The sequence below is a fragment of the Naumovozyma dairenensis genome, chromosome 1 (assembly GCF_000227115.2).
Source record: "Naumovozyma dairenensis CBS 421 chromosome 1, complete genome".
In the NCBI taxonomy this organism is placed as follows: domain Eukaryota; kingdom Fungi; phylum Ascomycota; class Saccharomycetes; order Saccharomycetales; family Saccharomycetaceae; genus Naumovozyma; species Naumovozyma dairenensis.
In genome coordinates this window covers 1,647,191-1,660,620 of record NC_016479.1, presented here as the reverse complement: position 1 = coordinate 1,660,620, position 13,430 = coordinate 1,647,191, and the positions used below count along the sequence as shown (strand labels likewise).

The following is a 13,430-nucleotide window of genomic DNA, read 5'->3' as shown; positions in this document are numbered from 1 at the left end:
CTAGTGGGTATTTGTTTCATATGTCAAAAACAAGGTCATCTTTACTACGTACAGAGTTACGATACATATTCCTTTCAATGGTAGTTTGGAGACTCTCCGTCGTGTAACAATTTCGAACGGTGACCGTCTAGAATTAATTCTTACGCCCTGGTGTGTGTCTCATTAAAAGTTCCTTGATCTGACACTACCTATAAGTCTCTACCTTGAAAAATAGAGAACAAAAATCAAATGTATTTAAAAAAATGTGTATCATTTATTGTTTTAGAGTCGTTAAGTTACGTATATAAAGATTGATAAAAATAATTATTAATTAGTTTTTTTTATTCTTTTCTATTTGGGTTGGTTACGTTTTAAGCATCAGTAAATTTCATTTTTCAGGCGCTGAATTTGTATTGAATCTTGGCTCCGAAAGTTTCACCTGGTTTCAAGATAACGGATCCCTTATATTTATCTTGATTAATAGCATTAACATATCTACCTGGTTCAACAGCAAAACCTTGTCTTGGATGGAAACCAGCACATAACCAATCACCTGTGTAAACTTGATATGAAGGTTCAGTACTTGAAACTTCTAGTTTAATATTAGATTCTGGATGGTAAGCGGTTGTAACTAACTTCAATTCGTTACCTCTAGTATCAATTTGATTTGGAGTGGCAGTAGCGTCGACAAAAAAGTTATAATCGTAATCTGGTCCTTCCTTACCTAGGACAGTTGGCTTCGAATCATCAAATGTAGCAATTTCTCTATCAACAATCTTACCAGTTGGGATAACATTTTCATCAACATCGATAGATTTGTTAGAAATGACTTTAATTTCTGTACCAGCAATAGAATCAGAACCGTATAATTTATTTAAGTTGAAGTAAGTATGGTTAGTCATATTGATTGGAGTAGCTTCTACTTCAACTTGAGCAGTATATTCAATATCTAAAGTCTTTGTAGCAACATTCAAAGTGTAATTAACTATGACTTGTAAAGAACCTGGGAATTCAGAATCTTCAGAATTATCAATCAAAGCATATTCAGCAGTGAATGTATCCTTAGTTGGGTTTTTTAAGATTGGACCTAAGAATCTCTTAGCATGGAAGGAACCAATACTACCATGGTTAGCGTTAACACCATTATTGATAGTTAATTGATAATCTTTACCATTCAAAGCAAATTTACCATGAGCAATACGATTTGCATATCTACCGATAGTAGCACCAATGTAACAAGTATCTGGAGTCAAATATTGAGATTCCTTTTCATAACCTAGAACAACGGATTGACCATCCACTTTCAAATCGACTAAAGTGGCACCCAAATTAGCAATAGTAGCTTGGAATCTAGAACCAGAACCAATAGTAACAAATCTACCATCGAATTCTTCCTCATCGGTACCAAATGTAGCACTAATACCATTTAATTGATAACCGAATGGATTTTCGGTAGCCCATTTCCATAAATCTTTACAAGCAATAGAAACATCCAATTCTGTCTTCCATTTTAACTCCTTTGTTGCTCTATCAGGTTTAGCAGTCAAATTCAAAACATCACCAGCTCTTCTACCAGTTATTTCATATGGAATTTCAATACCAGAGGCATCACAGAAGGCACGATAAACCTCCAAGACAGTGGAACCAGTACCGGACCCCAAATTCCATTCACGACAAATACCAGTCTTTTGATCAATTGCATCTAAATATTTCAAAGAGGCAATATGACCCTTAGCCAAATCGACCACATGAATATAATCTCTAATTGGAGTACCATCTCTAGAATCATAATCGTTACCAAAGACGTATAATTTTTCACGTCTACCAACAGCGACTTGAGCCATGTATGGTAATAAATTGTTTGGAATACCTAATGGATCTTCACCGATTAACCCTGATGGATGAGCACCAATTGGGTTGAAATAACGTAAGATGGCAACTTTCCAAATATCCTTTTGTGAGTTATACAAATCTCTTAGGATATTTTCGATACCTAGTTTAGTTTGACCGTATGGGTTAGTTGGACCTAATGGACATTCTTCTGGGATTGGGATCATGTCAGGGAATCTTGTGGCGTCACCATAGACAGTAGCTGATGAGGAGAAGACGAATTTTTCAACGTGGTATTTTTGCATCAATTCTAGTAGAACCAACGTCCCCAATATATTGTTGTGGTAGTAAGTTAATGGGATTTGAGTGGATTCACCGACAGCTTTCAAACCAGCGAAATGAATGACGGAATCAATGTTATGTTCTTGGAAAACCTTTTCTAAACCATCATGGTCACATAGATCGACTTTGTAAAATGGGATATGATGCTTAGTTAAGATTTCTAATCTAGCGACAGAGTCGTAAGATGAGTTGCATAAGTTATCGACGATGACACATTCGTAGCCGTTTTCAATCAATTCGACAACTGTGTGAGAACCAATGTAACCTGCACCTCCGGTAACTAAGACACGTTTTTGCGTAGTCATGATTGTTTGTGATTTTATTTTTCTTGTTGGTTTTTGTTGATACTTTGTAGTAAGTATTCTTGGTATCTTAGAATAGAATAAAAGAAAAAACTTGTATTAGGAAAAAGCAAAACATAAAGTGGAAAGCATAATATTGAAATAAGGTAAAAGTCAGACAATCGATGATAAATGTAGATACATCCTCCTTATATATCTTTGGTGCTTTTTTTCCACATAAGTACGTACATGTGCTCTTACGTATACTCCTCGAGGTTGCCAATTAGGGCCCAGGCTACTATTGTACGTAATTACCATAATGACAAAAGAAGTAACGTTACCTCGCTTGTTTCTTTTAGTGGGGTTTTCCCTTTTGAAAATCTCGGATTGCTTTTTCAATTAGTTGGTGTCCAGAATCGGGCCTCGGTGCTCCACTGGCCGGGCGGCAAGGAGTGGTCCGTGTGTGTGTGCTTGTGAAGCCTCGGCGAGGGAAGGAGAGAGGGGTTGGGGGGGGCCGCAACAACAACAACAACAACAACAACAAGAAGGTTGCTCCGACGAATTTCTCATCATTTTGAGACACTCGGGTACCAAGGCTGGCAACAAAACGGTTTGGTCTCTTCCATTTCATTCTCTCTCGGTTGTCTTGCTGTTTTTGGTGGTGGCCGGGATTCGGACGGCTATGTCCCGAACATGACAGTTGAAAAATTTGGGAAACCTTTCTTTACCTTCTCGGTTCTCTTTTTTCCAGTAACATACCATACATGCATACCATAATGATATTCATAGCACCCCCACAACAATTCTTTTTCCTACGTAGGAAACACTGTCCAAGACTAGAGAAACAACTGCAAATACACGTATCAATAAGTAACTCCTTCTCCCTTCCTCTTTTTTTGGAAATGCGGAGGAGAATAATAAGTTGCATAATGGATTTGGGAAGTTCCTGGAGAACTTGAATTTGAACTTGAATTATATCATATATAAACAAGCCATTATTTCTATCAGAAGGGTTTTTTTTTCCACTCTTCCTTTTCTTGTACACTTCTAATAGTAAAGTAGAAAAAGAACAACAAACAACTCCATAAACTACAAACACTTACAACCAAAAATGTCTATTCCAATCTACTCTTCTGCTACTAAAGATTTGCCAAAGCCATTGGCTACTAAATGTCCGGTTATCACTGAAGAATTCGTCAAAGCTTACGGTTCTAAACCAGATTTCATCGCCAGATCTCCAGGTAGAGTCAACTTAATTGGTGAACATATCGATTATGCTGATTTCTCTGTCTTACCATTAGCCATTGACGTTGATATGTTGCTTGCAGTCAAAATCCTAAACGACAAAAACCCATCAATCACTTTAACCAACTCTGATGCTAGATTCGCTACAAAGAAATTCGATTTACCATTAGATGGTTCATACGTCTCCATTGACCCATCCATCTCTGACTGGTCTAACTATTTCAAATGTGGTCTACACGTCGCTCAAGAATTCTTAAAGAAAATTGCTCCAAAATACGAAAACGCTCCATTAACTGGGTTACAAATCTTCTGTCAAGGTAACGTCCCAACTGGTAGTGGGTTATCCTCCTCTGCTGCTTTCATTTGTGCTACCGCTTTAGCCATCATTAGAGCTAACATGGGAGAAGAATACAAATTATCCAAGCATGATTTGACTAAGATCACTGTTGTCGCTGAACATTATGTCGGTGTCAACAATGGTGGTATGGATCAAGCTGCTTCTGTTTGTGGTGAAGAAGATCACGCTCTTTACGTCGAATTCAAACCTGAATTGAAAGCTACTCCATTCAAGTTCCCACAATTGAAGAAAGGTGATGTTCAATTTGTCATTGCTAATACTTTGGTCGTTTCTAACAAAGTTGAAACTGGTCCAACTAACTATAACTTGAGAGTTGTCGAAGTTACTGCCGCTGCTAATGTCTTAGCTAAGAAATATGGTGTTGTTTTAAAACATGATGGTCCATCTAGTTTGAACAAGGGTAACTTGAGAGATCTCATGAATGCTTACTACGCTAGATATCACAATGCTGAAGCTTGGGATGGTGAAGTTGCCACTGGTGTCGAACGTTTGAACAAGATGTTAGAATTAGTTGAAGAAACTTTCGCTACCAAAGAAGGATGGTTATTCTGTTGATGAAGCTGCTGCCGCTTTGAACTGTTCTCGTGAAGAATTCACCAAGGATTATTTGACTACTTTCCCAGTTAGATTCCAAGTCTTGAAGCTATACCAAAGAGCTAAGCATGTTTACTCTGAATCTTTGAGAGTTTGGAAGCTTTACAATTAATGACCAAGGCTACTTTTGCCTCTGATGAAGATTTCTTCAAGCAATTTGGTGCTTTAATGAACCAATCTCAACATTCTTGTGATAAATTATACGAATGCTCTTGTCCAGAAACTGATAAGATTTGTTCTATTGCTTTGGCTAATGGTTCTTATGGTTCTCGTTTGACTGGTGCTGGTTGGGGTGTTGTACTGTCCTATTTGGTCCTATGGTGGTCCAGATGGTAGTGTTGAAAAGGTCAAGAAGGCCTTGATTGATCAATACTACAAGGTTAAATTCCCACAAATTACCGACCAAGAATTGGAAGAAGCTATCATTGTTTCCAAACCAGCTCTAGGTAGTTGTTTGTATGAATTATAAGAATTTTGAATAATTTTTTTATTTTCTTTCTTTTTCTCTTCCGCTTATGATCATAATGACCGTAATGTAACAATAAAAAAAGTATAACATGATACAATACTTCTTTTTCCACGTCCATTACTTATTCCGTTTGGCCTTTAACGCAAACTATTGTACTTACTTTTAATGAACCTTAAACTTATATATTTATATATTAAAAAACAAGATATACTCAAACTCAATATAATACAAAAAAAAGCAAATAACTTTTTTACTATAAAATAAGAGCTTCTTTTTCTATATAATCTAACTTTGCAGAGACTCAAAGTCAACATTAGCTTCACATCCTTTCTTTCAAAATCTTTTGCGGAAAGATTACCTTAACAAAAATTTGCCTTAGTTAAATACTTATTTTTAAGAACTCGAACTCAATCGGTAAACTAAAGTCAATAATGACAAGTATGTATGTTGTGTGGAAAAAAGGGCAAAAGGTGGGGTATATATAAAGAAAAAAATTGTCGGGGGGGGGGGGGGAACCGCTGGGACTTTCGGCGGCTAAAGTTTTTCAACTGAACAATTACCGTTTTAGGAAAAATGGCATTTTGTCATGACAAAATGAAAAGAGATGTCCATAAAATAATGACAAATGTAAAGGTTTTCACCAAATTGTTTACCTGAAAATTTTTCACCGACGCAGGAAGCGGAAAACTGCTCTTATAGGTAAGGAAGGAATAAGAAGACTATTGTTTAATCAAATTCCAGAAGATATGGAAAGTTTTTTTTTGAAGTATTTCTATTCTTCGATTGCTTCGTGATCGAGTATTCTGTTTATCATCTTGTCATTACTATATTTGAAGCAGGGAAAATTTTTTCGTTATAGTTTTAAGGAAATTATCATTTTTTTCCAGTCACTAATCCTCTGATAATACATATACCAAGCAAAAAACGTACGCTAACAATGTCAAACAAAATGCCTGGTGATGATCTGGCGATCATTTTCAGTACAACAACAAGAGGTGGTCACACATACGAAAATGAAGAATATGAACCCTTACAAGGACAAGGTAGTTTCGAATCAATAGATAACGTACATCAATCCTCAAATGGGTATAGAAGACCGCGTACGGGAGATGCAAATGACGAGAAGGATAAAGAGGAGGAATTTACTGGGAACAAGGTAACGACAAGATATTACGAACAATCTTCAATAGAAGAAAAGGATATAGGTATTGAGCTTCCGCCTGCTCGTCAGCCAACTGAATATAAAACCAAATGGGAAAAAATCTATAATGAATACTTGATTGTCGATAAATCTACTGCTGGTGTTTCATTATTAGATTCCTTCATGTTTAATAATGATTTGAAACCTGTCGAAAAGAAAAGAAGAGTATGGTCTTGGTATAATTTTTGTTATTTTTGGTTAGCGGAATGTTTCAACATTAATACTTGGCAAATTGCCGCTACCGGGCTACAGCTGGGTTTAAATTGGTGGCAGTGTTGGATTACCATTTGGATCGGCTATGGGTTTGTTGGTGTTTTTGTTGTTTTGGCATCAAGAATAGGGTCTGCATATCACCTTTCCTTCCCAATCTCCTCAAGAGCATCTTTCGGTGTTTTCTTTTCTTTATGGCCTATTATCAATCGTGTGGTCATGGCTATTGTTTGGTACTCCGTTCAATCATGGATTGCAGTTGCTCCTGTAGCTTTAATGTTAAGATCAATCTTTGGCAAAAATTTACCTGACAGAATACCCAACCATTTCGGATCTCCTAATTCAACTACTTTTGAATTCATGTGTTTTTTCATCTTTTGGGTAGTGGAATTCCCGTTCTTATTGATTGAACCTCATAAGGTAAGACATTTGTTTACAGTTAAAGCTGCCTTAGTTCCCTTTGCGTCTTTTGGGTTCTTAATTTGGTCTGTTAGGAAGGCTGGCGGTACCATTGCTTTAGGTGCTTTAAATTCAGAACAGCCAAAAGGTTCAGAATTTTCTTGGGCAATGCTAAGATCAATCATGGGTTGTATGGCAAATTTCTCCACAATGGTCATCAATGCACCGGATTTTTCCAGGTTCGCTAAGACGAAACACTCAGCATTATGGTCTCAATTATTTTGTATCCCATTCCTTTTCTCAATAACTTGTTTAGTCGGTATTCTTGTCACCGCGGCAGGTTATGAATTATACGGTGTTAATTATTGGTCACCATTAGATGTTTTAGAACAATTTCTTGTTAGATCATACACTAAGGGAACCAGAGCAGGTGTCTTTTTAATTTCATTTGTTTTTGCTTTAGCTCAATTAGGTACTAACATTTCTGCAAACTCCCTATCGTGTGGTACTGATATGTCCGCCTTGTTGCCTAAATTTATCAATATTAGACGTGGCTCTGTGTTTTGTGCATTCATGGCATTATGTATTTGTCCATGGAATTTGATGGCAACTTCAAGTAAGTTCACTATGGCTTTATCTGCATATGCTATCTTCTTATCAAGTATTGCCGGTGTCGTTTGTGCTGATTATTTCGTCGTTAGAAGAGGTTATATTAAATTAACACACGTTTATTCTCATCAAAAAGGATCATTTTATATGTATGGTAACAAATATGGTATTAATTGGAGAGCTTTAGTAGGGTATCTTTGTGGTGTCGCTCCAAATTTGCCAGGGTTTATTGGTGAAGTGGGTGCTCCAAAGATTACCGTTTCAGACGGTGCTATGAAACTGTATTATCTGAATTATTGGATTGGCTATGCATTAAGTTTCCTCTCATATCTGGTGTTATGTTATTTCTTCCCTGTCCCAGGTGTCCCCGTTAAGAACTTCTTGACAGACAAAGGATGGTTCCAACATTGGACCAATGTAGAAGATTTTGATCATCAATGGAGAATGTCTCTCAATAAGGATGACCTCGCAGATGATACAATCAGCATTCAGGAATATGCTCATGAAAAGACATTTTTCTAGATGTCCTTATTTCTGCATATATCTAATTAAGTCTACAATTTTGTACAATAATTTATATCTTTTCATATATCCATTTTTATATTCTAAACTAAGCCATCCTGGCTTCCCACCTCAATGAGTTTTATGTAGATTATATTATATTCTCCATATTTCCCCTGATGCCACTGTGATTATCTCTAATTGTCAAAGAAAGGTGTGAACCTATTTCTGCTGTTCGAGGCGGGACCATATAGATCACTGGCGTCACTTTACCGTATTGTGCAAAATGTCTAATTTAAGGGAATTTGAAATATACGATACTGCCTTGCCTTGGAAAAGAGTTTATACTCCAAATTTTCCCAGAGAAATATAGTTGCCAACACCGATCTTGGTATATGACGCTGTTTTTTCACTTGTTATTGTCCTTTATGTATACATTGTAGGTTGGCAGCTAGTTTATAGTGTTTAGTTTTACCGAAAACCCATAATCGTTCAGTTGTTTAACCTTTGAACCTCATTTTCAGAAAAGCAATAATTCTGTGCTGACGGTTAATGGTAAATCTATCCTCTAAATTCATAATTTTGCCCCATTTTGTATTCAATCCTTGATTGATTCTGATGCCAACGCTATATGAAGTAGTTTAAATCTGCTTCGAGAAGAGAGTACGTATGTAAGTGAACTCCGAATTCATAACAAGAAATCTATAGTTATAAAATATAGACAAAAGAAAAGGAATGAAAAGGATATAGGAAGAAAATGTACCTCCTTCAAGTCACCCATTCTTACCACCCATAAAGGCACAAGATGCAAAATATAAAATACGCAGCAGGTGACCTTCTAAAGCCTCGAACTTACAAAAGAATCATTATTCATTCATGCAATTGTAATGGTTCATGGGGTGGTGGGTTCGCATATGCACTAGCCAGGAAATATCCTCAAGCTGAAGATACTTACATGAAACATTGTGATAAATATGGTGCCAATTTACTGGGGACTTGTTTGTTATTACCATCATTCGAAGGCGATAACGTTTTAATCGCATGTTTATTCACTTCTGCTTTTGGCGGCTCTCGTCATGATGATTCAAGAAGCATTCTAGAATATACCGAAATGGCATTGAATGATTTGATGGATACCATAGAAACAAGAAGGATTGATGAGATGCACCCGTTCAGTTTTGAAGGAGAAAACTTGAAGAATTTCGAGTTGGAAATGCCAAAAATAAATAGTGGTATATTCGGTGTTCCTTGGGCCAAGACAGAAGAAATCTTGAAGAAATATAAACATCAAGCGTCCTTTACCGTATATGCTCTTTAAAAGTACATTTTCCTATCTGCCAGAGATACTATGAGGAAGTGTAGATCTTCGTCAAACTATTGCACTATACATAAGTAAAAAAGATACCCATGGTAACTCCATTTTGATTCATCGAAAGAAATCTGATATAAGTGGAAAATTGTGTATCTGATATCTATCATAGTTACATGGAATGAGAGATTCTTTCAGAAATTAGAAGATGGCACGCATACATAAGAAATTTCTATTTAACTTTATTTCCAACCGGCTATAGTCTAAGACATGTAGTAACAATAAGCTGAAGTAGCTTCAGTTTGGAATATGACTTAAACATTTAGTAGAATACGACGATTTCTTTCTTCCTTGTATCATATGTTTGCATAAATGTTTCTTGATTTATTTGAATAGGTAATATAATCTATAAAACGAATAATATTTTTTATTAATTGTAAAATAATCTGGTATATATATATATATATATATTGCATTATAGTTGTATTTAATTTATTACGACAATTCAAGTAAGAAAAACATTGTCTACAGAATAATTACCATTCTCATTTTTTGACATTCTTTCTTCACGTTCAAACTCCCTCCATGTCCTCATTTTAATCATAGAATGATCAAATTCACCTTCTACATCATCGTGACCTCCAGCTTTGTTACCTCCAGCAATGGTTCTTGTATCACCCCATGAGAAATCATCAAATTTCCAATATGCATAAGATGGCAATACAAAATTCCAAATAGGCAGAGCAACAATATAAATAGCCATCCACATCAAATACGACCATCTTGTGGCTGTTATGACAACGATTAACCCAGGTAGACCAAGAATAACGGCTAGTAACACTAATGTGATGATCGGAGTTGGTTTAGAAACAATGGCAAAGATAATAACATAAATAGTAAAGCAAATTGCTAACGGTAGGACTAAAGTACCAATCAATTCAATACCAATGACGAATTGCATCGAAAAGCAAAAAGTTCCACATAAATCATTCAATAAAACCAATTCAAATAAGTTATGGACTGTAGAATTGATCCAACGACGACGTTGTGATAACAAAACTTTGAAACTATCAGGTACAATTGTTTTACAAGCAGCCTTAGGGACGAAAATTTGTTTTCTCTTTGGGAAAGTCTTCAACATTAAAGATGAAAGGTATCTATCTTCACCTAATAATAATAAATTCTTCTTATGTAATGTGTCAGTAACATTATCAGAATATCTTTCAACAATATCTGGGTTAGCCAACACAGGGACCCAATAACCATCTAATCCCTTTGGGGATTTAATACGATATAATGAGAAACAACCAGGTAAACAAGTAACGGAACCAAAGATGGATTCAAAAGCCTTAGATTGATGATGAGAAATATAATATTCAAAGACTTGAATGGCTGTAACCCATGATTCTGCCTTATTGGCAATCTTAGTTTCACCACAAAGGCCCATAACAGTTGGATCCTTTACCATTTCAGCAACCATATGTGTTAAAGAATCCGGAAAAACCTTAGTATCAGCGTCCACCATAAGCACAGTTTCATAGAAATCTGACATTAACCCAGTCAAACTCCAAATATTTCTTAGTAGTTGGAATTCTAGTTCAGTCATTCTTTCATCAAATGTCACCTTTTGTAAAAATGACATTAAGATAACTTGAGAATCACGTTTACCTCTATTACCTGGTTTTGGAGAACCTTGTTCAGCAGGAGTACCACATTTGACAATAGTAATCATTGGCACACGCTGTTGTTTTTCAATAGGAACAGTATTATCATTAAATTTATAAAACCCAGCGTATATTTTTGCCATATTATGTCTCTTGGTACCCGATGCAACTGCTACATAAGAGTATGGTTTGACATCCTCTGGTTCTGTAACAAAATCTTCCATCATACCTAAGGTAATTTCGGGAGTACTTAAATCATTCCCTGAACCTTTAATTAACCCATCACAGACAACCATCAATAATTTATGAGAATTTGGGTAGTCTGTTGTGCTTAAGGAATCTAATGTAGTTCTTAAACCTTCTTCATCTTCAGAATAACATGTAACGAAACAAATGGTATGGATTAAGGGAAATCCAAATGGTTTGTAATCAATTGGAGGTTGCTGAACAATATCTGGATGAATAATTGATGTATCCAAACTTTGAACAGCAGATGCACCAGGTGTAGGAGACGATGTTGTATTATTCCATAACATAGAAGGTGGACGGAAAACAGCTGATGGATTTGTCGAATGAGATTTTTGTGCTGAATTTTCTTTATTAAATAACCTAGATGCGTTCTGTGTGGTCATGGTGGTCATCACATTTGAAGGATCAGATGAATTTGTTTCTCCATAATTGCTATTAAGATCAACGATAGATTCATTCATTTGAAGCATCTTAGAACTTTGTTTTTTGAAAATATCAAAAGTAGAAGAACGTTTATGTGCTTTTTTAATGTTTTCTTGATGCTTAATGGGTCTCATATTTGGTTCGACTTGTTTTATAGGACCTTGTGTTTTAATATTACCTGACCAATCTTCTACGTCATTAAGATGTTTATCCATAGTCTTATTATCAACCGCATAAGCACCTTGCTTTCTAGCGACAGTCCAACGGAAATAGCAAGCAAATAAGAACTTAATAATAACAACGGAAAGGATGAAAACTAAGGAAACATATAAGACAACATCTGATGCTATGCATCCCACAGTTTTTGAATCAACTTCACCAACTTTGATGATTTCACTTAAACATCTACCAATTTTTCTTTCATGACCGTTAGAAAGAATCAAAGATAAATCGTAACCTTGTAAATTGAAAGATGATAAATCATCGAAAAGTGGGGGATAATCGACTTGATCCTTTTCTAACCAATTCAATAGATCAAGATCTAACACATGTCCATTGAAGACCGCCAAATTCCTTGAGGAATTTTTAATGTCATCCCATGAGAAATAAACATCAGCCACACTTTGCATATTATAATATGCTTTCCTTTCGTCTTCTGTGGTATGACAACCCCAACCAGGATAATTTATAGTGGTAAAATTCGGTTTTGAAGAACCATCTTGATTAATCAATCTACAAGGGAAATACCAAGCCAACTTATTTTCTTCATCGTGAGGGATAATGGAGTCCTCCTTTGGGACTATAATATCAAGACAGTTACCATTAACATTTTGGTAAAGGAAAGATGCATCCTTTCCAGCAGCCGTCCAAGGCCCATATATTTTTTTTTCACCAGCTTCTAAATCAGTACCATCTGCACGTCCTGTAGCGTCTAACTCGTATGCTTTCCCATTTATTGTAATATATGAAGCTGAAATTTCATTATTTCTTAAACGTAATTTTTGATCTCCACAAACTGTCTTTGTAAAACCGAATGTAATATATGCGACGATGGCACCGATATAAAAGATGACAGATATCAATGCAATCTTTTCTCTCCATGCCATTTGTCTTTCCTTTTTGGGCATCCCACACATTCTCATTAGGGGAGTAGGTATCCAAAATGTTAACAAGTAGCAATATAGTTGCCATGGAGTAAGTGATGTATCAAGTTCTCTTCTCAAGGTTTTCTTCCTTGGAGCATTGTTAACCATGAATCCGTCATCCTCATCCGCTTCTTCTGCGTCCACTTCATCTTGATCTAATATTCTCACGTCACCTTTTCCAATTTCTTTATCAGTTGATCTGTTTGTACCGCGGGAAGAGAAATCATTCAATGGGAACTCCTCATCAGCATTAACATTATCATGGAAATGGCTACTTTTTTGACTTTGAGAACGAATAGACCCACGAGTACGATTCAAAGTAGGATTCAACCCAGTAGTCGAGGGCAGTACACTCAAGTGATCCTTTTGTTGTTGTGTCTTTTGAACATAATAATAATGAGGATTTTCAGGATTATCGAACCTATTCCTTTCAGGTCTCACTAGTGATCCTTGTCTATGAGGAGCAGCATTTGAACCTACACTTGATCTTGAACGGAGTAATGATTCTTCATCGTGAGGTACGTTCAGATAATAGTCATCATCATTTTGAGGTTCGAGCATCGCTTCTTGCTATCGAGAAAGTAAACAGTTTCTTTTAGCGTTTTTAGTCCTTGCGTTTTCG

General features: G+C 36.0%; 5 protein-coding genes across 5 annotated transcripts; 3 read left to right on the top strand and 2 right to left on the bottom strand.

Annotated features, from left to right (window-relative positions):
- Window positions 1-374: 374 nt before the first annotated feature.
- GAL10 (bifunctional UDP-glucose 4-epimerase/aldose 1-epimerase) lies at window positions 375-2,456 on the bottom strand (the record flags this gene model as incomplete). The annotated part of the gene is made up of 1 exon (XM_003668077.1): window positions 375-2,456. One exon carries the CDS (start codon window positions 2,454-2,456, stop codon window positions 375-377), a length of 2,082 nt encoding a protein of 693 aa, XP_003668125.1.
- Window positions 2,457-3,543: 1,087 nt separating this feature from the next.
- Window positions 3,544-4,590, top strand: GAL1 (galactokinase; the record flags this gene model as incomplete). The annotated part of the gene is made up of 1 exon (XM_003668076.1): window positions 3,544-4,590. The coding sequence occupies one exon, from the start codon at window positions 3,544-3,546 to the stop codon at window positions 4,588-4,590; it is 1,047 nt and encodes a 348-aa protein (XP_003668124.1).
- A 1,445-nt stretch (window positions 4,591-6,035) lies between these two features.
- Window positions 6,036-8,039, top strand: FUR4 (uracil permease; the record flags this gene model as incomplete). Its single annotated transcript, XM_003668075.1, has 1 exon — window positions 6,036-8,039. One exon carries the CDS (start codon window positions 6,036-6,038, stop codon window positions 8,037-8,039), a length of 2,004 nt encoding a protein of 667 aa, XP_003668123.1.
- Window positions 8,040-8,823: 784 nt separating this feature from the next.
- On the top strand, window positions 8,824-9,336 carry POA1 (ADP-ribose 1''-phosphate phosphatase; the record flags this gene model as incomplete). The annotated part of the gene is made up of 1 exon (XM_003668074.1): window positions 8,824-9,336. One exon carries the CDS (start codon window positions 8,824-8,826, stop codon window positions 9,334-9,336), a length of 513 nt encoding a protein of 170 aa, XP_003668122.1.
- Window positions 9,337-9,832: 496 nt separating this feature from the next.
- CHS3 (chitin synthase CHS3) lies at window positions 9,833-13,369 on the bottom strand (the record flags this gene model as incomplete). Its single annotated transcript, XM_003668073.1, has 1 exon — window positions 9,833-13,369. The coding sequence occupies one exon, from the start codon at window positions 13,367-13,369 to the stop codon at window positions 9,833-9,835; it is 3,537 nt and encodes a 1,178-aa protein (XP_003668121.1).
- Between the last annotated feature and the right edge of the window lie 61 nt (window positions 13,370-13,430).